The 26,086-nt window shown below is 46.6% G+C and overlaps 1 protein-coding gene and 1 long non-coding RNA gene across 3 annotated transcripts in view; one reads left to right on the top strand and one right to left on the bottom strand.

Moving 5' to 3' along the window:
* Positions 1–1,859: 1,859 nt before the first annotated feature.
* Positions 1,860–16,598, top strand: LOC131592488 (putative transporter SVOPL). 2 transcript variants are annotated; one of them, XM_058864032.1, is made up of 14 exons: positions 1,860–1,938; positions 2,475–2,566; positions 3,559–3,657; positions 4,113–4,184; positions 4,289–4,413; positions 5,678–5,741; positions 7,134–7,259; positions 8,562–8,690; positions 10,253–10,326; positions 12,304–12,506; positions 13,023–13,134; positions 13,521–13,602; positions 15,049–15,138; positions 15,484–16,598. In XM_058864032.1, exons 1-14 carry the CDS (start codon positions 1,860–1,862, stop codon positions 15,649–15,651), a joined length of 1,515 nt encoding a protein of 504 aa, XP_058720015.1. In that variant the 3' UTR covers positions 15,652–16,598. The 2 variants fall into 2 exon arrangements, with proteins under 2 accessions (XP_058720015.1, XP_058720014.1); XM_058864031.1 differs by lacking the exon at positions 3,559–3,657 and having other exon boundaries at positions 1,904–1,938; positions 3,686–4,184.
* Positions 7,269–26,086, bottom strand: part of LOC131592489 (uncharacterized) — a 29,300-nt gene continuing 10,482 nt past the window's right edge. The window contains exons 2-5 of the long non-coding RNA XR_009280628.1: positions 22,249–22,379; positions 19,726–19,995; positions 19,274–19,400; positions 7,269–7,560 (exon numbers count right to left, since the gene is read on the bottom strand). This is a non-coding gene — a long non-coding RNA (uncharacterized LOC131592489). The remainder of the gene's footprint in view (positions 7,561–19,273; positions 19,401–19,725; positions 19,996–22,248; positions 22,380–26,086) is intronic.

Here is a 26,086-nt window from a genome sequence, read left to right as displayed (position 1 = left end):
GGGTGCTGGAGGTGGCACTGCAGCCTTGTGCTTGTGCCTTGTGCTGTGGGCTCTGCACAGCAGCACCAGGGATCAGGGTTCCCTCCCCTTTTGTGGAAGGGTTGTAGCAAGAAGGCGTGCAGCCCAGAGCAGGCACCAGTGAAATGCTCCAACACCCCTCAGCAAGCAGTAGCAGGGGATCCCTGCATCAGGATGCGTGGGAAAAGGCCCAGGGCTTGATGTTTGTCCTGCTGGCACCGTGGGCTGTGCCTGCCACAGATGTTTTGGAGGAGCGTGTCTGTTTAACCTGACAGAGGTGTGATGTGGCAGCTTACAGCAGAACGTGTTTGCAGGCCCCTAATCATAAGGGCAGAGAAACAGAGAAAAACAGGTGCCCAGATTTTATTGCAAAGTCTTTGGCGATTCAGACACATTAAATCCCTACCTCTTCCCACAGGCTCATCCAAGCACCTTGTTTGGTTTCTGTTAAGACAGTTCCACTTGGAAATAGTCCCTAGCTGTTGGCCATCATAATCAGCTGCTGGCAGCTATTGCTGCCTCTGAGTACATTGCTGATTGACAGATGTAACCAATATCCTTTGCATCTTCCAGGGTGCTGCACTGTAATGATCTGTGACAGCAAGGTCAGTGTATGTGACCATCTAATCTGCCATTAGTCCTTAATGACCTCCTTCTAACTGTACCTCAGTATAGGATCAAGGCATCCATCCTGGAGTACTGTAATTCCATGCTTTCTGTGTTCACACTGCCCTCCCTCTCAAATGGAATTTTGCACCTTTCACAGATGCTCTAGAGAGCATCTATGTATTAGATGCTCTCAGCCATTAATTCCCTCCAGCTCCTGTCCTTCTGCAGCCTCCCAGGTCTCTGCTGGTTGGCTGTGAACGCAGCCTGGGCCAAGCCCAGCACTCCTGAAGGGAGGTAATCAAAGGAGAGGGTGTCAGCAAAGTGCAGATATGTTCAGCTCCCCTCCATAGTGCCTGAGCATGCACTCAGCAGGAAAGATTGTGGGTTTAAGCAATCAGTGTGCTTAATGCCTGCCCTGGGATTAAAATGAGTTTTTCTGATGAGGAAAAGCAACAGTGATAAGGCCAAAAGATCTAGTGCTGAAAGCCAGAAACATTGGCAGAGGAATCCAGCTTCCAGCTGCAATGCAGAATGCATGGCTGTGTCTGTGGATGCCCTGAGAGGATGGGGATTAGCGTGGCAAGGGATGAGGCAGAGGGGCTGGTTTGCAGCAGGAGGCTGTGTGCTGCTCGGGTGTGGAGCTCAGTGCTACCCCTGCCACCCCCAAGATCCTGTGGTTAGGGAACTGGCTGGGTCACCTGGCTCTGCATCAGTGGGGGCTCCCACCAGGCTGAGCAATTGCAGAGTACAGCACCTCTACTGCCCACTCAAACCCAGCTCCACTGGGGAGCCTCCAGCAGGGGCAACAGCTACTGGTTGTATCATGTCTTGGATCCTGGAGATGCAGCATCTTTTAGGCTGGACTGCATTTCACTGACCTCTGGGCTGGGAAAGTCATCACATGCTCTCTTACCTTAGCAGGTCTCCAGTCTTCCCTAAGGCAGTCCCTGGACTTCCCATAAAAACAGCCAGTGTGATGTGATGACTGACGTCTCTCAGTTCAACTAACCCTGTGATGTTTCTACGTGTTTTTCACCAAAACCCTAATGGGAAGGGGTATCTTCCAGTAGCTGCATGGAACACTCATATTTTACTGTATCTGAATGTTTCCACTCCAGTGTGAGAAACTGCCTTGCTGTTTTCTTGCTCAGGTGACTTCATGACTGTTGTGAGGTTTCACAGATAAATCCTAGCCTTGCTCACAGAGACAGTGGATCCCAGCAGGAGCTGAGATGGCCACTGCACCAAAAGAGGCAGAAAATGCTATTGGCTTGGAGGAAATCCACAGAGAGAGAAAAGAACCACCAAAAGGTGGGTTTATATTGACAGGACTAGACATTTGGCTCCTTGTTTAGCTGGGGTAGAGGGAGGGTCCTCAGTTGTGCCACTGCAGCTACTTAAAACCTCTGTACATGGAGCCACAACATCAGCATCCTGCGCTCCCCTCCCACCACACCTGCCAGGCCGGTGACTGCTGCTTGTGACAGTGAGAAGAGCTGGCTGGCTTGGCTTTTCTCAGGCCTCTGTTTCGTGTAAACATTTTATTATATTGGTAATTTGAGGATTCATTTTCTTGGGATAATTCGTCTAACGTTACTCTGTTTCAAAAGCATTTTAAATTGTACAAGGCTGTTCCTCTGTTTGCACTGGCTGCTGTTTCAGCAACCCCCTGTTGTGACTTGCCACCAGGACATCCAGGGGCTGGTCAGGGGACATACAGCTGGTAGGTGTTTCCAGGCCTTTTCCTGGTGCAGTCCCACAGTAGCATGAAAAATGTTATTTTATGAAGAGGAGGCACAACTTGGCTGCTGACAGTTTTTGTGTCTTAATTTTCTTTTCATGTGTAGGGCAAAAGACATTTACAGTTGAAGAAGCTGTGGAAACCATTGGGTTTGGGAGGTTCCATATCATGCTCTTCCTCATCATGGGCAGCACTGGGGTAGGTATCTGCAGCCATTTGTGCTGGCCTGAAAAAAGCTTTCTTTTCAGTTTTCTTATCACCATGCAGTAACAGCCATAAGCACATACTGCTGCCAGCCCATTTTTTTCCTACACATACCTTTCCAAGCAGGATTTCTTCTATTTTCTTCACTGGTGAAAGTAGATTTTGGCCCTATTGATATCTGACCTATTTCAGGGCAGGCTGGCCCAGAGCATCATGGTTTGTCCCTGTCCCTGGCCACTGTCAGGGCATGTCTTCATTCAGTGCCTGAAGGTTAGGTTCAGCCTCACAATGGTATTTTTCATGTCATCTCCATGGCACCCAAATCCTGGGCAATCTGGATCAGAAAGTCTGACATCTTCTCACCCTTGCCTGCCTGAAAAACTTCTTAACTTCCATGGTCTGGGGTTAATGGTGTACCTGTTTTGGAACTTCAGCAAAAGCCAGGTTGGGGTAAAGATGTAATAAGGTCTATCCATGAAGATTGCTGCAGCTGAGGTGAAAAGTCTGAAGCTGTGTGTAAACAGTCAGTTCATTCCTAACTGAAGCCAGCTGCTGGGGCAAGCAGCCAATGGAGCAATGATGTTTTTAACCAAAAACAGTTTTAAGAGTTCATGTTGGATGCCTGAATCCACAGCTAGGTACCCAGCCAAGCAGTTTGGTTTCCAGAGGTAGTTGAAGATCTTCTATTAACACAGCAGGGTAAGAGTCTTCTCTGCCAAGGATGACTCTTTCCAAATTTCCCAGATACACGGTGCACCTGTACCTGCTTTCTAGGTGCACCTTTCTCTCCTCCTCTCCCTGTCACCAAGATATTCCAGGTCAGGCACAGGGCTCAGACCTCTGTAGAAGCACCATGGCTTCACAGGACTGTTTTGTCATGGTGGCTTGCCATGGTGGAACATGCAGGCCTTGTAGGACTGAGAGACTTTCCCCTGTGGGCTTCTTGTGGTTTCCCTTCTTGCTAACGCACACACTTGCTCCCAAAGGTGGCTGAAGCCATGGAGATCATGCTGATAGCTGTTGTGTCCCCTCTCATCCGATGCGAGTGGCAGCTACAAGACTGGCAGGTGGCTTTAGTGACAACAGTGAGTGACTCGTGTTCCTCTCATACAGCTCATCCACCACGTGGTCATAGTCATGGGCACCACCACGGGTTTTGGAAAACACATTTCCCAGCGAACCAAACAAATTCCTAGGGCTCCCTTACAGGACAAGAAGACTGCCACGACTGTAGACATCAGAAATTAAGCTGATGAGAACAGATGTCCACACCCACAGCAAGTAATGCCAAAGCCAAAGAAATCCCCCCTTCTAGGTTCTTATTTTGAAAACCTTGCCATCCACCCCCAGCTTTGAGGGTTGCAGCAGTGAGTGCTTACACAAAGGAAGCCATCCCCCAAAAGCCTCTCACTTGTGGTTCTGGGCACTGCAGTTCATCCTGCTGCCCTGACAACACACAGCTCACCCACAGCTCAAAGAGCAGAGCTGCCCCATGTAGCTGGGAATGGGCCCTCCACAGCTGTGTTTCAATTCCCCTCAGATGGTGTTTTTTGGCTACATGGTGTTCAGCATAGTGCTCGGGCTCCTGGCCGACAGGTATGGCCGCTGGAAGGTGAGTGACTGCCGGGGGCTGTGCGTCCTTTTCCTGCGCTCCACAGGAGCTGTGCACCTGGCTGAGCCTGCGCTTTAATGACCCTAATTCTTGCCCTTTTGCAGATCCTACTGCTCTCCTTCCTCTGGGCAGCCTATTTCTCCCTGCTGACCTCGTTTGCCCCATCCTACATCTGGTTTGTGTTCCTGCGGGCCATGGTAGGCGGTGGCGTGTCAGGCCACGCGCAAGGGTAAGGCTGTGCAAGCTGCCTTCCCAGAGAAGGCAATGGAGGGGCTGGAAGGGAAAACGGGACCAAATTCCCGGCCTTGAAACAAAAAGCCATTCTGTAATTTCACTAAATCCCGGTCAATTGACCTAATTTGCAGTTCCCAAGGACTCCCGAGGCCTGGAATAGAGGGGGCAGCTGGTTTACATTAAGCTGGTGACAGAAGGATTATTAAGCACATATAAAAAACAATTAGACAGGTAATAGATGAGTAAAGGCTGCTTCCTCCTTAAGGAAAAAGAAAAAATCACTGCAATTTTGCTTCAGTAGAAAATTATTTTTTAATTATGTAAAACGTTCCCACTGAAATGAAATTTTTGTCTTGTTGGGGCAGAAAGGAGGATGTGGGGAGGAAAAATTCACAATATTAACAAACATTTCACCAGGGGCCTGGAAATTTTGTTGTTGTTGACTCTCTTATGGAAACAAATGAAACATTTCAGCACCTTCCATGGTTCCTCAAAGCCTGGTTGCTGCCCACAAAGGAAAGCCCCAAACTGGTCACATTGACCCAAAAGCCATTTTCTGAAAGAAAGGACATGGGGGGGAGAGGTGCTGTTGGGAGGAGAAGGTACCTGTGCCTGAGTCATGCATCTCCTGTGCTGCTGGCATTGTCTCCCTCACAGGAGAGCTCCCATTCCCTGGCCATGGAGGCTGCTCATGAGCCTCAAGAGGATGGAAGGAAATTGAGCATTTTATAAAACACTTCAATGGCTGAGACAGAAGGAGCCGCTGAGGGTCTCTTCCCACCTCTCTCTCTGTCCAGATAAGGAAACACAAGTCACACTGGGGTCCTTGAGAAATGCCTGTGCCACAAGCCCCCTGCCCCAAAGGCACTCCAACTGTTTAAAAAGCGGAACGGAGTTTTCTTTATTTCATGGAAAAAAATGCTTTACTAAAATGTTAATTTCTATGATCATATCTATGCCTGTGCTGACACCTCAGTCACCCCACAGGACCTTCCCATAGGTTTCCTGATGCATAGACTGCAATGTTTACCTCCTTGTATCCCACAGTCATGGGCTGGAAAGCATTCGTGCCTTGTGTTTCCTTTGCATGTAATTTGGTGCTAGAGTGGGAGGCATATTGGACAGGGATTCCTTGTCTCTGGGTGCTCAAGGTGGAGGAGGGATGGTATTCATTCTATGAGTTGAGCTGAACTGTTACTTGATTTGTATGGAAATTCTCATTGCAGCTATATTTCTGCTTTTTTTTCCTTTTTTGCTAGACTTATCATAAAAACTGAGTTTTTGCCCACCAAATACCGGGGATACATGTTGCCCTTATCTCAGGTAAAAGTGAACACATCAATGTTTCTTCTAGCTCTGAGTCCCAGGCAATTTGTCCCACTGCAGTTTGGAAGCCACATCTCCAGGACATCAACACTTCTCCCAGACTGATCACACTTGTCTGGGTCTGTGCAAGAGTCCACTGCCTCCTGTGCCTCAGAGTGTGGCATCTGTGTCATTAAAGACATAAACAGGAAGAGGAAATATCTTCTCAAATGATTTGATGCTCCCAACATTGTATGGGGACTTTGAGAGATGGCTGACACCCAGCCTCTTGATTGTCCTACTGACAATGGGGCTGCCTGGTCTAATGGGGCCAGTGCTGATGGACTGGCAGGCGCTGGATCTAGTGGCATTCTCTGCCCACTCCCACCTGAGGTGTATCCCCCCTCCCCCCTCTTTTGACCCCCAGAGACAACAAGTGGTTTATGCAGTGACACCCAGGTGAGGTCTTAGTCCTCTCCTGTCCAGGTTCTGCCAGGGGCTTTGCACAGGGGAGGGTTAGCACAGTCAGTCCCAAATTTGTCCTGACACATGCTGGGAGGGTTGTGCCCACTTGATGGGTCATTGCTTACTGCAGACTTCTGCAGTGGGCACTTGCTGCATGTGCACATGATCAGTGGTGACACCTCTGAATGCACAAATTCATCCCACTGCTGAACCAGACTCTTCATGCCAGGCATTATTTGCTTTCCTACTGCAGTCTCCTTGATCCCAGGGCATCATTACTAAAGCGTCATCAGAAACACAAAGATGTATGGAAGAACAATCTTGTATTTCTCCCCAGAAATTTAGTATTTTTGCCCACAGGCTATTCATGAACTTGCTGTAGCTTTTGTGATTGGTGTTGGCTGAGTTCCCCTGGGTGGTCCCCTGGAAAGGGATGTGTCTCCTAATGGCAACAAGCAAACTTCAGAAGGGAATGTACTCGCAGATCAGAGGCCAGACTCTCTGTTGGTGTAGCTTGGCATTGAGTCTACTGGAGAGCCACCAATTTTCAGCAGTGAAAATCTGGCCTGGTTTTGCCTTCTGAGATTGTAAATTTGCTGCTTCCCTGAAGAGACCTAGAGAACAGGAAAATTCATGAGCATAAGCATTAGCAGAGAAGTGACTGGAAGAACAAAAGTGGCTTTAAGTACAATTGTATCCATAGCAAATTGTTTTTTACCTGGAGCTAATTAAGACTACCTTCACTGTCCCTCCCCAAACTCTTGCCTTTCCCTCTTTCCTCTCACTCAAGCCCAGTTTCTCATACAGCCACAGGATGGCTTAGTTGCACCTCAGCATTCCCTAGCACAGTTCCCCATCTATCCACAGAACCACACCAGAAGAGAAGAAAATAAACAAATTGCTGCCATGTGTTCATGTTCTAACCCCTTTCCTTCTCTTGGAAAGGTGTTTTGGCTGGCAGGATCCTTGTTAATCATTGGCCTGGCATCAGTGGTGAACCCAACCATCGGCTGGCGGTGGTTGATCAGAATTGCCTCCATCCCTGGCATCCTTCTCGTCCTGGTGTTCAAGGTAGGAAGATCTCCACTCCCCACTCCCTGCTGTACTGCCTGATGTCTCCCCAGGCACCATCGTCCTCCATCCCCTTCATCCTGGGGCTCTTCTTGTGTCCTCCTTTCTCCTCCTCAGTCCTCTCACACAGCGGCTCGGTAAGGGAAGTCCTGGTGGGGCTGCTGGGGAGATGCTACCCTGCTGGTGATGGCCTGGCTTTACTGGTCTGCTGTAGCCCTCCAGCAGCCCAGGTTCCAGTGTCCAGGCTTCCAGCAGTCCCCAGGGATTGTGGCGACAGGCCAGGCACCAAGAGGAAGACAGTCTAGATAGCGTATTAAAAAAAAAAAAAAAAGACAAATAATACCTTCAGTCTAAGGCTGGGCACAGCACATGCTCTTCAGCCTTTATATTTTCTAGGGCTGAGGAAAGTAGCCTCAGTAAAGTGTTCACAGAGTGCCAGGGTAAACCACAGCTTCCCCAGGTTTCCTTCTGCTTCAGAAAAATCAGCTTTGGACATGAGCACTATCTGATTTGTGGAGGGTGATGCGGAAAATCCCTGCTTACAGTGCTCATGGGCTGAGCTGTGGCTGGTGGAGGCTATGCAGATGTAAAAGCTCTTCCTGCAGCTGAGTGAATGCACAAGTCCATCTGGGCAGGCAAACGTAAAGTTGCTCTGAGTATACCCTCGTATAACCTGGATGTTTAGTTTCCCTGAATATTTTTCCAGAAAAATTGGATAGAAAAAGTTTGTAATCCAGGGAAAGAAAAGACTGAGTTAGCATACATAGCTTTAAAAGAGGAGTCTTTAATTCATATTTGAAATAGATGTAGTTGTTCATAATTTAGTAGAGCTACCATTTAATAAAAAAAGTATTTTACTTTGGAAAGAGCATCAAATGCTAGTGATGAGCTGCATTTCAACCCCTTCTTCCTTTTTATTAAAATGTCCTTGTAGTGCCTTCTGCTTGAGCAAGTAATATGTGCCTCATCTCATTTTAGAGTGCCAATTAATTCAGGGCTTTTTTTGTTAAACCTGTGTCTTTGGTTTCACCTTTCATAAGCGCTTGACACAGATGGCTCAGTGGCAGACCCCTGGGAGCTGGACCAACAAAGGGGTTTGTTGGGCAGGGTGAGCCCCCCAACATGGGGAATGGGGGGCTGGGACACACAGGGTACCCCAGGGCATGTCTGGGGAGAAGAACAGGCAAAAGGCTGCTCCAGCTCATGGAGTGCCCTGTGCCAACCTGAGCAGGCTCCTGGGCATGATGTGAAGCTGTGAGTAGGACAAGAGAGGTGCAGAAAGGCTTCCTGCTCTGCTTTCAGTTCATCCCAGAGTCAGCACGGTACAACATGTCCACGGGAAACACGGGGGCTGCTCTGGCCACGCTGCAGAGGATAGCCAGGATGAACGGGGTGGCCATGCCACAGGGACAGCTGAGGGAGCCTGCCAAGGTAAGCTGAGGCTGTCCAACCCATCCATCCCAGGCAGGGCTTCAGGGAGGGGGTGGGACTGCCAACCACATCTTGCGCTGCCTCTCTCACCTCTTTGCCTGGCTCCTTTCCAAACAACTGCTAAAAGTGATGATGAAGATGTCAGTTTTCTTTTGGAGAAACAGTACTCTTGGCCTTCAAAATGGAATGGAGTTTTCTGCTTTTTTTTTTTTTCTCCTAAGTTTGTGTTTGCTCACAAAAATATCGGGCTAAGAAAATATTTGCTTCCTTTGCCACGAAAAGGGCTACTGGCAAAGCATTATTCCTTATTGCCCAGCCACCCTGCAGGGGTGTTCCCTCTGTCATGAGATCTGGGGAACTGTCCCTTGGGGTGTCTCTCAGGGCTGTGACTGGGCAGGCTGCAAGGATCCCTGCCATAAGGTCAACCCAGTGCTCCCAGAGGCTTCTCCCAGCCCCTGGCCTGCCTTTGTCCCCACTGTGTCCCAGCACCCCAGATCCCAGAGTGTGGAGCCACAGACCAGCAGAAGAGGGTCAAAGCAGGAGAGACCATTTCACAAGTACCGCCACCTGTACCTGTAAGGAGCTGAGCAGCTCAGGAGTGGATCGCTGCTGGATTGAAATGCCCAAAAACACGTGTGGGTGCTGCAGGGGGGGCAGTCTCCTCCCAGACTTCTCCCCCTCTCACCCAATCTGGGCTCTGCTCACTCGTGGGTGGGAGGACTTAGATGGGTCCTTTGACCCCTCAAGACAGGAAGATTAGACAAGTCCATTGTTCAGGGCCTCAGAATTATTCAGCTCTTTTAAATCCATTTCCTGGATCTTTTTCCTGCATATTCAATCCCACAGGCACCAAGTATTGTTATTAGCAATTCATGCAAGGTGGTGCTATTGTATTGGAATTAGTTAGGATTAAAGCTTCCCTGTAATTTAATTGAATTTATGTGATGGACCCACACTGAATGTGGGAAGGGCTTTTGTTAGTTTTTCCCCTCTCTCAGGCTTAACAAATGATGAGGAAAATAAAAATAAAGTCAACCCAGACCATCCCTGTGAACTTGTCTCCTCTCAGTGGTAGGACCCTGGGGAGAAGCAGGTCAGGCAGGGCCCCCAGGCACTTCAGGCCTCCCAGAAAGATGCACGTGTCCCAAAACTTTCTTCAAAGGCAGAGCAACACATGGGGCAGTGGGAGCTGACAGAAGCCCCAGCAATGCTGGCCCCCCAGCAGCAATCAGGGGCCCCCACTCTGGCACCATTACTGTCACAATGGGACCAGACTTCTCAGATCTGGGGGTCCTTTGGGGCCAGGAGAGCTCAGGATGTTCTCTTCTCCCCTCCTCCATCCTTCTACAGTGCAGCTTCCTGTGGGTATCTTTCGGGAAGCAGGGCTTTGCTCTCTGGAGGTTTGGTGGGTGCTGTGTTGCACCATGTGTGACTCTGTCAGTGCCACAAGCGGCCTGGGGACAGGACTGGACACAGGAGCACCAAGTGCTCTCACAGAACTCTTGCTCCTATATCAAAGATGCCTTTATAGAAACTTCTATTTCTATTGTATGATTTTGCAGGAAAGAAGGGGAAGATTCAAGGACCTCATCCACCCCAAATACCTCAGAACCACTTTGCAGATATGGATTATATGGTAATTTATTTTCTCTTGATTAGCTGTTAATTCTCTTGGTTGATAGCGTGCAGGGAGCAGAAGCCTCCCAATGACTCTGCCTTTAACAGGACACCACTCTGCCTCTGATGGTAGCTGCAGATCTTTGGCAGCTGGAAGGACATGGATCACCATAGATTTGTCCTGTTTCAGACCACACCTCAGACACCCTGCCTGGTTGCTGTTGAATTAGGCAGAAAAGGGCTGGACTTCCAGGATGGTGCTGTGAGTCCTTCCTCAGGACAGGGCAGCTCCTGGGAGCCAGGGGAGAGCCACGGGGCAGAGCCCACACCTGACTGAAGTGGGACCAGCCATGTGCCTGCAGCTCTCCTTCCCTGCCTGGGGTAAACGTTCTCCCCAAGGGCAGCCAAAGGACCAGTGAGATAGGGCTCCAACAGAAACACTTTCTCCATTGCCAGTGCTACTCCCTGGGGTAAATTAAGATTGAGGAGACAGGTTTCATATGCAGTGTTCCCAGTAGCTGCATGCAAGGGTAATACATGTTTCATTGACTTTGCTGTCTGGAATGGAAATGTATAAATAATAAGTCTGCGGGAACCCATTGACCCAAAATGTTGTGAGGTCAGGCCTTGAATTTTTTATGTTGGTTTTTTTTTCCCCCTTAATTTCTATGAGTGTTATAAGACATCTTTTTGGTCTTTTTATCCTTCTTTGTCTCCTAGTCATCCCGGGAGCTCCTGGCATGTTCCCAGGTCTGCATTCCCATCCCCCCCCAGCATTCCCTGCCTTCCCAGGTGGCCCAAATTCTGCTGCTCATTTCTGAAACTGCCTGGGGGGGGTAAAAAAGTGAAAATTACTTTTCAGCCTGCTTATGATCTGGTGTATTCTGAATTATCTGATAATGATAAAGCAAGGCTGCCACCACCAATGCTGTGACATTTTTGACAGTCAGACAGGGTGCAATGTGAGCCTCTTTGGCCAGTTAATGAAAACTCCTCTTGAAAATCCTTAGGCAGAAAGGACATTCACACTCCCCCCCGATCCAGTGTAGGGTTCCTCCCATGGGAAACAGTCTTCCATGAATTGCTCCCTTGTGGGTCCTTCCCATGGACTGCAGTACTTTATGAGCTGCTCCAGTGTGGATCCCCCAGGGGGTCACAAGTCCTGCCAGCAAACCTGCTCCAGCGTGGGCTCCTTTCTCCATAGACCCACAGGTTCTGTCAGGAACCTGCTCCAGAATGGGCTTCTCTCTCCATGGACCCACAGGTCCTGTCAGGAACCTGCTCCAGCATGGGCTTCCCATGGGGTCACAGCTTCTTTCAGGCTATTTTGGCATGAGAACCTCCAAAGGCTGCAGTTTAATCTCTGCTCCACTGTGGACCTCCACGGGCTGCAAGGGTACAGCTGTCTCACCATGGTCTGCACCACGGGATACAGGGGAATCTCTGTTCTGTAACCTGGAACACCTCCTGCCTTTCATTCTTTACTGACTTGGGTGTTTGCAGAGGTGTTTTTCACATATGTTCTCACTCCTTTCTCTGGCTACTGTTGCTCTTGCACAGTTTTTTCTGCTTCTGACAAATATTATCCCCTAGGCACTACCAGTATTGCTGATGGACTCAGCCTTGGTCAGCAGAAGGAGTCAGCTGGCATCAGCTCTGTCAGGCATGGAGGAAGCTTCCAGAAGCTTCTCATAGAAGCCACCCCTGTAGTCCCCACCCACTACCAAAACCTGGCCACGCAAACCCCATACAAAGCTGAACTATGAGCTGGGGTGAGGTTTACTGAGAAAGAGCAGTGCCTGGACAGGGGTAGGAGGGGAGTTCCATGGCACAGGTGACCAGTAGCCTGATGGATGCCCAAGCCACCTCTCTGCTCAGGCTAAAGGGTTCTATCATGCACAGCTGGTGCAAGCAGCAGCAGAGATTCCAGGGCACCCAAAACCTGCTGCATTTGAGTTTCCTCACCTTCCTTTCACTGCAATATTTCTCTCCACAGGCTCGGCATAGCTTTCGCTTATTACGGTGTCATATTGGCCAGCGCTGAGTTGCTGGAGAGGGACCTTGTCTGTGGCTCCACAGCCCCACCACTGCAGGACTCCAGCAGTGACCCTGAGGAGAGCCACAGCCCCTGCCACTGCCACTTGTTTGGGCCCGCTGCCTATCAGACCATGATCATCAGCACAGTCGGGGAGATCGCACGTAACCTCTTCCCCCATCCCTGCCCTGCCACCCCCCTCTCAGTGCTCATTGCAAGGGTTCAAGCTGTGCAGGCACTTGGTGACGGTGGCCCACACGAGCTGGGTGCTGCAGGCAGCTTGCTGGCTCAGCAGGGCACTCAGTGGGGCACACCTCAGGCCCTGGTGTTTGCCTGGGCTGTGGTCAGAGGAACCAAAATCACCCAGGCCTGAGCTGTTCACGCAGCCTGCCTTCCTTGCATGGCTCAGGACAGATTGGTGTCCTGTCTCCGCACAACCACTTTTAGAGAAGCACAGGCTTCATCATCTGAGGGGAAGGGTGGAAAAAAAAGGGGCATGGGGGCAAATCACAGGCTTTGAGTGCAGAAAGGGAACAATAAGGTTTGTGCATTTTATGGGATGTTTGGTGGGCACTGAGGATGCAGCCATGTATCTCTGAGTCACACTGCATAAGGTCTGTCAAGGCAGGCAATCACTGCAGTGAGATCATCAAATGTTTTATGGTTTTCCTTTTTTCCAGTAAATCCTGTGAACATTCTCAGCATCAATCTCCTTGGAAGACGTCTAAGCCTGTGTATCACCATGGGATGTACAGCTCTGTTCTTTCTGCTTCTTAATATCTGCACCTCGAGGTACTCCGGCTCAGACTATGGGTCTTGTTTGAGGGTATGCAATGCTGAGGTATTCTCAGGTCACTAGTCTTTCAGGCCAGTGATTCTTGTAGGTCTGAGAAAAGCCTCTGACTGGCTCTCCTTTTCCTGGGAAAGCTGTGGCAGCAGATTCTATGGTGCAGTGGTGTGCAGAGGGGCTCACTTGTATGACTGAGCCCACTTGGCTTCCCCTAAACATCCAACAAGCTGCTTTCTAGCACAGTCCAGAAAATTGAAAAAAGTGTGAACAACATGCACTGGAAAGAAGTTATATTTTTCATTCATTTTTTTCCTCTTCCTTTCTTTCTGGCATCTCTGCTGATGCTGTTCAGTGACATTAACTCTGCTCCACATGAATTTCTGTCTAGTGCAGGCATGGCTGGCTTTCTCTTCATGCTGCGTGCCTTGGTTTCAGCAAACTTCAACACCATCTACATTTACACAGCAGAGGTGGGTTCTCCTTGAGGTGTGTTCAGCTGCTTGGAGGCTTCAAATACTAGTTGTATATACCCAGGAATGGTGACTGCTAGTTTATGGACTGGTTAAGAGTTACCTTCCTTGAACTATGTGTCTCTGGCATCTTGGTGACAGTGTTTTCATATGCAAGATAAGAGAAGGAATCAGAAAACCAGCTTGGAGATGACAGCAGTAGATGGAAGAGGAGTGCCCTACTAAGCCAGCTGTTGCTCAGCTCCTATAAAACACTGTCTTTGAGGATGTTGGCTGCCACTATCTTCCAAAAGCCACAATCTTCCTCCTATCTAACCCCCACAGTGAGAAAAGAGACTACCACTAAAATGCACATTTCCCAGCACTTAAGGGTCTGTATGAGGTAGTATATGGGGTTATACATACAATTATTTTCCCTTAATGGAAATTGCTATGTTCTGTCTGGAAAAAGTTTTAATCTTTTAAAGAGCTTTTCCTTCGTACAACTTTGGAGCCATGAGTTCTGTGAGTTAAGTATAAATTGTTGGGGGTTGCGTTGTTCTTTTTTTAAAAAAATCAATTGTATGAAGTTAAATGGATTTCCTTGTTAATTGACTAAAATCATCCAAAGCAAACAGAAGTAGCTCCCTTGCACTTTTAAGAGTGTAATATTTAAATTTGCACCTGTTTTAATACCACAATTTTAGTAGTCTTGAATAAGTTGCTGTTGATGTAAAGACCGTTGCTGTACCATAAATCAGTGCTACTCACAATTTAATCAATGATCAAAATCTTTCCAGCCAAGTGCTTGGACTCTTCTTGAATTAACTTACTCAATTTTCTTGGCTCAGTAAAGTATTTAAACAAAGACTTATACAAGTATGCTTGCTAAAATCTGTTGATATTACGAGGTAATTCAGTAAAATTTATATTTAAGTGTTTCATTGGCACAGATGTTTGGGAAGTGTGAAAAATAAACTACACAAAGCACTTCTTCTAAGCCTGGATATTTCTTACGAGGATCTGCTTTTCTTTTTATTCTTTCTAAACAAAGGTGCTGTTGATAATAATTAATGGACAGACTTGAGAACCGCAGACAATATCTTTTCCTCCTGCTTTGCAGATACAGGGCCTAGCAGTATAAACAGATTTTTTCCTTTAGCACCCAACCTAACCTATGTGACTTTGATCATAGAGCCAGGAGACAAAGTGGTTGTAGTGGTGCTAAACAAAGGATAATCACATCTAGCTTTGACTTGCCCTAAAACTTTACTTGGGGCAAAAAACCGACAGATTTGTAATGGCTCAAATGAGGCTCGAGGGAGCTTTTATTTCTTTTCATATCTTATCCACTAGGTACCCTTGATAACACAATGTGTCTCTCTGATTAAAAAAAAAGTTTAAATAGAAGTACAGCTATTGTGGATTGCTGTTGCACTAATCCAGTTTCTTTCTGGCCTTTTTTAGGTTTATCCCACCACAATGCGAGCGCTGGGGATGGGGACAAGTGGGTCATTGTGCCGTGTGGGAGCAATGGTGGCTCCATTTATATCACAAGTAAGAGCACGCTTGATAATGTTGGTAAACATTATGCTGCACACTGCCATCAAATACAGAGAGATGTCCCTGAAATTCATCCAAAAAAAGGGAAGGATGTAATCCATTCCCTCCCAACCCCATAGAGTACTTGGGTGGTCGTTGCCAGCTGTAGCATTGAGTAACTCATCACTGAATTTGGCTCACTAGCATTTGATACTTTCAGAAAGCACTTAAGGTTCACAAGATACTTTTTTCTATTGTGGAATCTCTCAGGCATTTATGACCTTTTGTCCATCTTAACTGCTACTTAAGTGCCAGTCCCCCGCACCAGCGAGCTCCTGTTTGATGTTCTTTGGCCTGCAGGTTCTTATGAGCGCTTCTTTCATGGGGGCCCTGTGTCTCTTCTCCTCTGTGTGCATCACCTGTGCCATCTCTGCAATCACACTGCCCATCGAGACCAAGGGCAGGGCCCTGCAGGTGGGTACCAGCACGCCAGGAGCTCCTCTGGATCTAAATGCTGTTAGGGGATGATGCAGCCAGAATCCAAACCCAGCTCTCCTGAGGTTTCACAAGCCTGATAGGCGCTCACAGGAACGCGCTGCTGCAGCAGCTTCAAGCGCTCTTATCCCAGTTATCCAAAGCTTGTTTCTCGTGAAAGAACAAGCCAGGCTGCCAGCCCCAGCCACCTCATGTGTGTGAGCTTTAGCTCGTGCAAGCCCCTCTCTACATCTATCTCCAAGCCTGACTTAAAGGTGCAGCTTCCCAGGCACATGCTCTGCTCTGCCAGGAGAGGGGACAGCAGATGTACAGAGCACCTAAACTACCAAAGTTCTTAATCAAATTCAAGGCAAGAGCCTCACCTTCATCTACCAGCTAAGACCTTATGGTCAGTGTTTTCTATGCAGCAATCAGCCAAAGCACTAAGCCCAAAGATTAAGGGGCACAGTTTAAATTTAGCAGTCTCCCATGGGCAAGTCACACCAGTTTAATTAGAGGAGGTGGTGAACAGTCCTGTGATTTCAATAAATTCAGCTATAGCAGCATTGAGATTTTTTCAGCATGCAGCAGCAGCATGATCACACCACTCTGCATCACTCTGCAGACTGACCTGTACAGACCACAAGACCACAGGCTAAGAATAATCCATATTCTTTAGCAGCCTAGAGCATGACAGATCAAACTAGGTTTATGAAGGCTTCCAAACCAGACATCTAAAAACCCATCCCTACAAACATAGGGCTTGCTTGTCACAAATACCCAAACACATTAATTTCCATGTATCCATTCCTGTTGGGTTTTATGTGCATTTTATTAATTTTATGTCTTATTTTTCCCCCTTTTTAGCAAGTAAAATGAGACCCATTGTTTGATGTTGGATTGGGTAGAAAAGAAAAAGAAACCCCTGGAATCTGTTGCTTCCTGTGAGCTGCATTTGATGTTGATTGCTTCTCCATACTGTTTCCATTATTAAAAAATAAAAAAATACAACTGAACAGTGTAAGAGCTATGATTTGTGTAGACAAATGGTAAATTTCTCAAGGACCTTTCCTATGATTCAATAAACATAGGTTTTCTACCCTTCCTGTGAGAAGACTCTTTACTTCTAGTGCTATCAGTAGTGACACTGCATACATAATATTAAAAAAAATAGGAAAATCATTAGGTGAATTGAGGTAAAGGGAAAAAATACACAAAGCAGATACAGCTAGAAAGGATATAGTACTTTCCTCAACTCATGGAAGTAGTAAAATTTGGATCTCAAACCACACTGCAGTGATGATTTCTGATCATTGTTATGGTGATATTTAAGAATACAAAATGAAAGGTGAGTCAGATGTTTTCAAGTGGATTATTTAGACAGAGTGATTTCCAAGCAGTTTACAGCAGACAGGTAAGTAACTGGATACAGAGTACATCCACTCTTCTCTCCTCAGCATTTTCCACTGGGAGAACAACTTGAGTATGAAGTTGGATCTTTAAGACTTCAAGTGTTGGGGTGGCAGCACCTCTTTATTTTTTTCACTCTCTGCTACTGTAGTATGCACTGATCACACCTATGTTGCTAGAATGGTCTCCCTCACTATTTTGTTCTGCTCCTTAACTTCTCTTTACTGTTTTCTGGTACTCTGGGATGGTCTCACAAGCAATTCTCTTCAGGTAGTAAAAACTTTCCATAAAAAAACTACAGAAACAACGTCAACAGCAACATCAAAAAGCAAACAAATAAATGAAAAAGGCTCTGGGCAGCCTAAAAATCCACCACATGATCAGAAGTTATGTCAAAGGCCTGCTGCAAACACAACTGAGTGTTTTTCTATATTTTAGCGTGCAGTGCCACCCTATGACAAAGACAGGTAGGCAAGATCTCACTCAGCAGGTGAGAGGCAAAACCAGGCCTTTTCCTCATTCCACACATACACGGCAGAGGCACAGAGTCTCTTCAGTGCTCTGTGCACAGCCCCACACCAGGGCTCCACCACTGATCAAAAGCAGGAGAGAATGTGCAGGAAACAGTCAAAATGTCAAACCAGGGACACACAGAGGAGCAGAAATTAAAGACAAAACTGCTCCTTATATCAGCTCAGTCACCTCAAAAAACATCGGCCTAAATCTTTGCAAGAGACTGGACAGGCAGGCAAACATGAGAATTTTTTGTATAGGAGTCAAACAATGTCTAATCTACAAATGAATTATTGTTAGAGGTGTCACAAGTTGGCTCTCAGTTAAATCAGTGCCTTTGAAAGTAATTTGAACAGACACAGAAAAGCTTGCCTTGTTTTGAAAGTCCTAGCGAGGAAGGACCAGGATACTGTTGCTTCTGCCTCTGGCAGGGTTGAGAACCCCACTGGTTCCACGAATGAAAGCAACAGGGTAGGTGTTTTGTAGGTCCCTTGGCAAATTGCTGACAAGGAAAAGTCCCCACCAAGGTCTTGTCTGTGGCACCTGCAGCTGCCCTGGCCACTGAAATGCTCCAGATCCAGTGGTATTTGAGATGAGCTGTGGCAGAATGGAGGAGCAAACACTTGAGATTGATTTACTGCAAGAACTGGGATTCAGTAGCAGCGATCAGCTGAGCTGTGGAGAGAAACCTCTCCAGTTTGTGCTTCCATTCATCTCCTTCTCCTGCCCTGGGCTCCTGGCACTGCTGCCATGGGAGACAGGCTCCCTGCTCCCACCAAAATGCAAAGCATTGGAAATGAAGAGATGAAACATTAGTGTGGAATGGGAAGTGGGAGCAGGTGACCCAGTGAAGGGGAACTTCCTGGGACTCTGCAGCCACGTGGGGAAGAACATGGTAGGGCTCCACCATGGAGACCCAGCTTTGCTGAACCCTGGGCTCCTGCCAGGAGATCAGCTGCTCCTTCTGATCCTGAGCAGGCCCAAATTATCCCTATTTGCTTCTCAAGGAAAAGGCTGGAGCTTGGTGTCCCGCATGAAGGTTGTTTTCAGTCTCTGATGTTTCCTTATTAATGGCTGCCCAGGAAGGAGCTTGTAGATGTGTTTGCTCGACACAACTAGCAGGGCTCGTTACCCTCCTGAAGCAAAGTGATCCTTAGGGTCCCTTCCCACTCAAACCATTCCATGATTCCAGGATGATTCCATGATCTCTCTCTGCATTCATTTTGAATAATTTCGTTTCAAATTTGAACTCCCAAATGTAAATATTTTTTTAAAAGAAATAATTTAAAATTATTCCAGGGAAATAAAGGGGGGGTTGTGTGTGCATCAAACATGCAACAATCATTCCTACACTCATCAAATCATTATTAACTGGAAGCCTATTCCCTCACCTCTGTCCTTGTTTTCCTTTCTTGGAAAACCTTATGATCCCACAGTTTCTCTGAGATACCTACTGGGATTACAGGAAGGCTTGCTCTGTCACAGAGCCAGGAGGGTTTAAAACACTTCTTCCTCTGTACCTTTATCATTTAACTAGCTTTCCCCCAGAATGATGTTGTAGGAGAAGTTTGGAATTACTAGAAATTGATCAGGTTCACCTTTTTTCCTCGTTTTTTCCACCTACTTCCAAATTCTTGGAGTTATCCTCAAATGAGGCCTAGAAAACTACTGTAGAAACATAATTCAGAGGAACATCTTGAAAAGAGAAAACAACATCCAACAGCAGCCAAAACAGTCCCATTGCTATTCTTACCTGGTCTCCAGGTGCTTCTGCCAGAGCTCCCAACATCCATTGTCATTCCATAAAGGTGACGAGGCAGTTTTGGAGGTGTTCTTTGCCATGGGATGAGATAACAAAGTCCAGAAGGTCTTTGTGGTCCCTTTCAAGCCAAACCACACCATGATTCCATATGATCAGCATCTATCCCAATTCCATTCCAGAAATCCCAATTCCATTCCCCCCATTAACCCAAAATTTCCCCTCTTCTTCTTGCTCCACATCAGGGATGTATTGCCAAGTGCCACAGATGTGGGATGCCTCAGCATTCCCTGGGGACGCAGTTCAAGGCTGACCTTGTGGCCTCACTGCTCTAAAATGCCCAGTTGGCCCCAATTCCCAGGCAGCAATGCCTCAAACAGCAGTGTGGGCTGTTCCCTCTCCTATCCCACCACTGGGACAGCTCACATAGAATGTGACTGACTTACTGGGTGTGGAATTCCTGGCTTAAAAAGCAGGTGCTGGAATATCTTTCTCCTGGGAATATTCAGAACACCAGAAGACTCCCTGGAAGCCACTGATCAGGGTCAGAGTCAGATGAACAATCCTGAACTGGTTTTCAGGGGATGCATCCACAGCATGTGGCTGCAACAACTTCAAAGTTGCTCCTTCCCTTTGGGACATCCAGGAAAAATATCCCCATCATGGATCTCTGACAGGAAAAACCTCAGCTCCTCCAAAATCCAATCCACTGGGCTCTAAAGAATAAACAACAGGAAAGATCATCTCGGCACACACCACAAGCTGGGTATCACATTCCTCACTGGGACTGGGGTGTTCCCACATCTCTGTGACAGTCGGAAGCATCCCTGTTTCCTCACTCTTCCATTCAGGAGAAAGAGACAACAGAGCCCTTGAACACCCAGTGTGTAATCCGAACAATCCAGGGAATGGATTCAGCCCACCTTTCTCTGGGGAAAGACATAATGCCCAGTTCTGGAAAAAAACAAAGAGCAGTACCAGAAACATTTCCAGGTACTCCAGAAATGCAGCTCACAGGCTTCTTCCCATGGAAAGCCCAACCTCGCCTGGGACTGGGCTCAGGGAGAAAACCCCATCTGTTCCACAGCCTGGCACAGAGCGTATTCCATGGACATCCCAGGAGGGTGTCCCTGACCGTGGCAGGGGGTTGGAACAGGACTATCTGCAAGGTCCTTTCCAACACAGATAATTTCAGGAGTTTAAGGTGGATTTGAGCCATTTCACAGCTGGCAGTTCCTCCATCCTCTGGGCTGCCTTTCCCATACCCCACTGGGAAGCAGTGGCTCCTCTCCCTAAACAGCCAGTTGCCATGCCCTGCCCAAAACCCACCAGATGACACAAGTGGTTGATCCACTGTCTTACCTGTTTTCCATACTCCAGCACTTCAATGACTCCAGAGTCAGACAACCAGGATAAAACCCAGGTTATAGGTACTGGCACAATGCAGCTGCTGCACTGGAAGGGACAACTTTGGTGGCTCCTCTCCTCTTAGCTGGGAATTCAGTGCTCCCAAGAGCCTGGCAGTGATAATGGATTTAACCCTTCCTATGGATTAATCCTCAACATTCACTACCAAGTGCTGCTGGAGCATCTCTCCAGGGAAAAACTCTCCCCAGTTTCCCAGGCTGGATGGGAAGCTGCTACTGACAAGCTGCATCTCAGAAAAACTTCAGTAATTTGCTGAAAGCTTCTAAAACATGGACTTATTTCCAAGTCTAAGGCAACTCAAATCCTATGGCTCGACAGTATTCTTAATAAAGTCTTGCAAAAACGTGCTTGTGTGTAGGAATTTTTCCTTAACCCAGTTTCAGGCAAGAGTTGCCTGAGATTTCAGTTCAAGTTTAAGCCAACCTGTGACACACCTGTGAGACAGGAAAAACTATTTAATCACTCTTTTTCCCCAGACCCAACATGTTGGCTCATGTGGGAAATTGACAGGAAGTACAGAAACAAGTTCAATCCCACCTTCAAACAATTCCCAAGGACTTGATGACCCCTTGATGTCCCTGGCTTGGGACAAGGCTCTCCTGGCTGTGGCATTGATCAGGGAGAGTGCAGAGGCTCAGTTCAGCAGTTCCTGCCCCACTCCCTGTCCTGCACAGGACCCCCAGGCAGCGGGATCAGGGGGTTTGGTGTGGCTGCAGCCCCACATTAGGCCACAGGTGTCTGGGCACCAACAATGGCCCTTTTATGGGAAACAATACTCATTCTCCCAGTGTCTTGGGGTGAGCTCAGAGGTAGTATCTAGGGCTCCAAGGGCAGCCAGACTCCTAGCTGCTGACAGCTTTGGTCTGGGAGAAATCGTGCGACATTCACACTTTTAGTGGGCTGGGTTGGCTGGTTCTCAGAATATCACAGCAGTGGTAGCAGCTCCCTCTTACTGTTCCTAAGCTAAACTCTTCAGATAAATGCAGAGAAAGAAGACTGTGTTGCCACTACTTAGGCAGGCCCCTCTTTGCACAAATTACTGCAGTTAGATTAAAAGAATTGTAAACGAGTCTTTAAGAAAAAATGCTCAAACATCTCATTCACTCCTTTTCTGCTAATAACAAAGTCAAAGCTGATGCTCTAAAGCAATTTAACAGCATTAGAAAATCTAGCATGCAGGGGTATTTTACCACACACAATACTTCTTGCTCCATGGATGCATTAGCAGTGATCACAACTCAGAGTTAAGCTCTCACAGAAGTGCATACAGCAGCCTTGAGGGTGCAGCTACCTCCTGCTCCCAGCAGGCTTGGGAAACTACTCATGGGAAGTTGGGTGGTTTTTTTGGGAAAAAGAGATATTCTGTATTTTTAGGAAAAGGGACCATGTGGGAACAAATGAAGTCCTCTAAATTCAAAGGAACAATGCATTGGAGTAAGGTTATGGACAACTGTTCACTGATATCAAGCTCTCTCCCCCATACAAACAATGCTGGAAAACTGGTAACAATAGATCAGGAGAAGGCTGAACAGCTTTTTTACCTGTCTTCAATGACTGCTTCTCTTCCCCCCGTTCTCAAGTGGATGGACAGCAGGATGGGGACTGGGAAAGCAAAGAGTTTTTACCCTGAAGAAGTACAAATCAGGTTTGCTTGACTCAGAGGGCCACACCTCTAGAAACAGAAATAAAAGAAAGCAGTGGTTATTGATGAGCTGATTGGAATGACTTCCTAAGTCCCACACATGGAAGAGTGAGTTCTTCCCATGGCTGCAACACTCTGGTGCAATGCTTTCCAGAAACAGGGAGGTTTCCATCACTCTTCCCAGAAAAATCTGGTATTCCAGACCTTGCACCTGGGTATTCCAACAAAATGCCAAACCTGCTTTTCCAGTACAATTCATTATACCCCTGGATCTCCTGGGCAGCCAGTTTAAGGGAAACACACCAGCCCTGTGACTGGAAAACAGAGTATTTCATATTTTCTTGTATAGGTAAGAAACAGTCATGGATTTTGTTTAGTTCTCCAGGGATTGCTTCTCCGGTGTTTCATGTGGCAGTCCATAACTTCTGAGCTCATCATCTGATGGATGATGTGCTTGGAGAGAAATGAACCTGAAAGCTCTGTATAGAACTTCAGCATTTTTCATCACATGTCATCTCACAGACACTGCTGCATCTTAAAATCCTTTGTATTCCTTTTTATGCAGAAAGTTTCCAAAGGATTCAGCTTTCTGAAGCCACAACAAGCACTGCAGAATAGCCAGTGTTTCAGGTGCCCACTGCATTGCTGTTACATTGCAGTTACATTTCATACTTGACCAGGAAAAAAGGCCAACAAATTTGTTATCATTTCTTATGAATATCCACGTTTTATTTTTCTGACTAATTATCCTACTGGCAGCACTTCACTGCAACATTTCAGATCAGTACCAAGATACTTGATTTTTATCAAATCAAAGAGGGTAATTGAACTGTCCCCCAAAAAAACTCTGCAGAAAAATAAAAAATACCTTAGAGCAACGGGTATTGCAGTGGTGAAAATTATGCCAGTCTCAAACAGTTGTGTAGACTGTACAGGATATTCCTACTTCATGCACAGGATTTCATGTGATCTGTGGAGGCAGGGCTATTGTCCTGTAAAAGACTGCAGTTTGGTGAGAAGGAGAGGTAGCAGCTACTAAGTGCTGTATTAGAATCACCATATAAAATATAGCCAAAGTATTGTTACAACCCCAAACTGCTTTCAGTGGGGTGAACCTGCAAGACAGAGGATTTCATCTTAGCACAATACATGGGATACTTCAGAGTCTTTCAGAAGAAAAGCTGTGAAACATTTTGTCTGCCACAGAGGAAAAACTTCCAAGAAGCTGTGAAGAAAGACAAAATGCCCTCCTAAGGATGAGAGAGATGGTTAAAGATGGATTTTCTCAGTGTCAGTATAAAAAGTGTGCTAATCTAAAGCAGGATTGGCCCAGATTATTCCTCCACAGTCCAGGAGAGAGAGAAACCCCATCCACTGAGGTGTCAGCAGTCAAAAAGATAGCAAAATCTAACTCTAGTCCAGGATGCCTCCCATTATTTGACCAGCTGTTTCAAGAGAATATCTTTCATTACTCATGCTTTTTATGGGGGTCCTTTTCGGTTTTTAGAAGCCTTGTTGAGAGCATGTTTGCTTTCAAGATGCTAAAGGCTGTTTTTGAAATGGCTGCTCTAAATTGTCTAAGGTTGAACAGAATATAGCTTCCTTCTGTCTGAGGGGTGAGCAGCTTTAAGAGGCTCATATTTCTCTTAATGTAGTTGGACAGGCTTTCTTTCAGCAGAAGCAGCCTTTTTTAAAAGTCTGCTGATATATAATCTCATTTTATAATCAGAGGTTGCTTCTTAGAAAATACAAAGAAGTAGGCAATCTAGAAGGAAAAGGCTAAAACTCTGGGGTGCAAAAGCATTTAACACCAATACTGGGTATTTGTGATGTTTCCCTTTGGCATGCTCAAATGAAAGGATGAGAAGCAACGGGCACAAACAGAGGAAATTCCAATGGAACATAAGAAAAAGCTTTTTTACCACAATGGTGGCCAGACACTGGAACAGGATGCCCAAAGTTGTGGAGTCTCCATCCTTGGAGGTATTCAAAACCTCATTAGAAACAGCCCTTTACACCCTGCTCCAGGTGACCCTGCCCTGAGCAGGGGTCGGACTGGAGACTTCCAGAGGGGGCTCCACACCTAGGTGGCCCTGCAGTGCCAGGGGGATAATGGTCAGCCTGGCCCCAGGCAGCCAGACATCCCAGACTCACTCTCAGGGAATTTTCTAAGGCACAGATGGACACTGAGCTTTTCAGAATATTCCTGCAACAGTTGCTAGTCAAGGGTTAAAAACAAAGTTATCCTCAGAACAGCATATTCTGTACCACCTTGTGTAGGTCCTTGATGCAGCTGTTTTGGCTCATTTAATTCTACCTTCCAGATGAGCCAAAGCTGGAAGTTTGGATGAGTTCTGGATTAGGATGTCTCTGAAGACCAAAAAAAAAAACTCTGAATGCTTTATGTTCCTATTCTGTTGGCCAGTAGAGGGAGAAAAGAGATAGAAAATAGAAAGTCATTCTTGATTCTCTGAGGCTGAACAGCAGTTCTCTATCAAATAGGCACTATTATTTCGTAGCCCTGGGGCCAAACTTTTTCTGTCAGAGCCATTTGAACAGATAAAAACCACATGATATTTAGTCATTCTTTTAGCTCTTGTTATCACACTGAACATCCTGCTATGTAGCTAATGTCAAGGACTGAATCCAGCTGTAATTTGTCCTGGAAGCTGACCTATTACTTTGGAAAACTAGACTCAGCACAGTTTTCCATACACCTAGAGCTGCATTTGTTGCATTAAAGTCTGTGTTTCATTTAAACCTTTTTCCCCCTAACAAAAATGTAATATGATCAAATGTGCCCCAGCCATTCCCAAGGATTTCCTCTGATACAAAGAGAAAGAAAGCACTCTCAGGTGTTTACTTCCAGCAACTATCCCTGGACTGAAAGGGGACAGCGGAGAAGATCACTCCCTCACCCCAAATTTTCATTGTTTTCAACACTTGATGGCAGAGGGAAAGAGTACTGTTCTGAAGCCCAACCACTTGGCAAAGTGAGGACCTCATGAGTGGTTTGCTCCTATGCAATACTGATACAAATTAACCTCACAAAAGCTGAATTTGCAGGGTCTGCTCCAGCATAGTGCATCACTTCTAACAGAGTTGCATCTGTATGCTGCTTTTTTTATGTAGCAGCAGATTATGTTTCATTTATTGATGAACCAATAAATTGAAAGATATTAATGGACAAATAAGGGAAAATAAGTTATAGTGCAATCTAAAATTAGACCATCCTTGTCTGTGTCCAGTTTCAAATGCAATTATCCACTTGGCTCTGGCCTGATTAAGCCCCGGGGTGAACAGGATCCAGGTTGAACTGCTGCTCTAAAGCTGTTCTGTCATGAAACTGCACAAGCTGCTCCAATAGTCCCTCTTCCACTCCAGAACTCCATTTTGGTAGTTTTAAATAGAGTTCTGCTCTCAAAACAGTATTTCCAGAAGTGCATAAATAGTGTTGAGTCCCGAGTGCAATTTTCAGAGTGGAATGTATGGCACATGAAAGCCACTCAACCAGCCCTCAGTGACACAGTGTCTTCTACATTTGACTTCCTCAGGAACAGCCCTTTGGAAAAATTTTGCTAAGGCTTGAGCCTGACTTTTGATTGAAATATCTGTGAAACTTCTGTCTGAGGTTTGTCACTTTCCATGCACATTTAGTTACTTCTACACAACCTCTTCTAGAGGTGAAAAATGTACACCACCTGCAAGCCTTTCAGTAGAAGAATGGGAAAAGAAGA

Source organism: Poecile atricapillus, chromosome W, assembly GCF_030490865.1.
Source record: "Poecile atricapillus isolate bPoeAtr1 chromosome W, bPoeAtr1.hap1, whole genome shotgun sequence".
NCBI lineage: Eukaryota > Metazoa > Chordata > Aves > Passeriformes > Paridae > Poecile > Poecile atricapillus.
The sequence above is the reverse complement of the archived record's forward strand: the minus strand, read 5'-3'. Positions and strand labels throughout refer to the sequence as shown.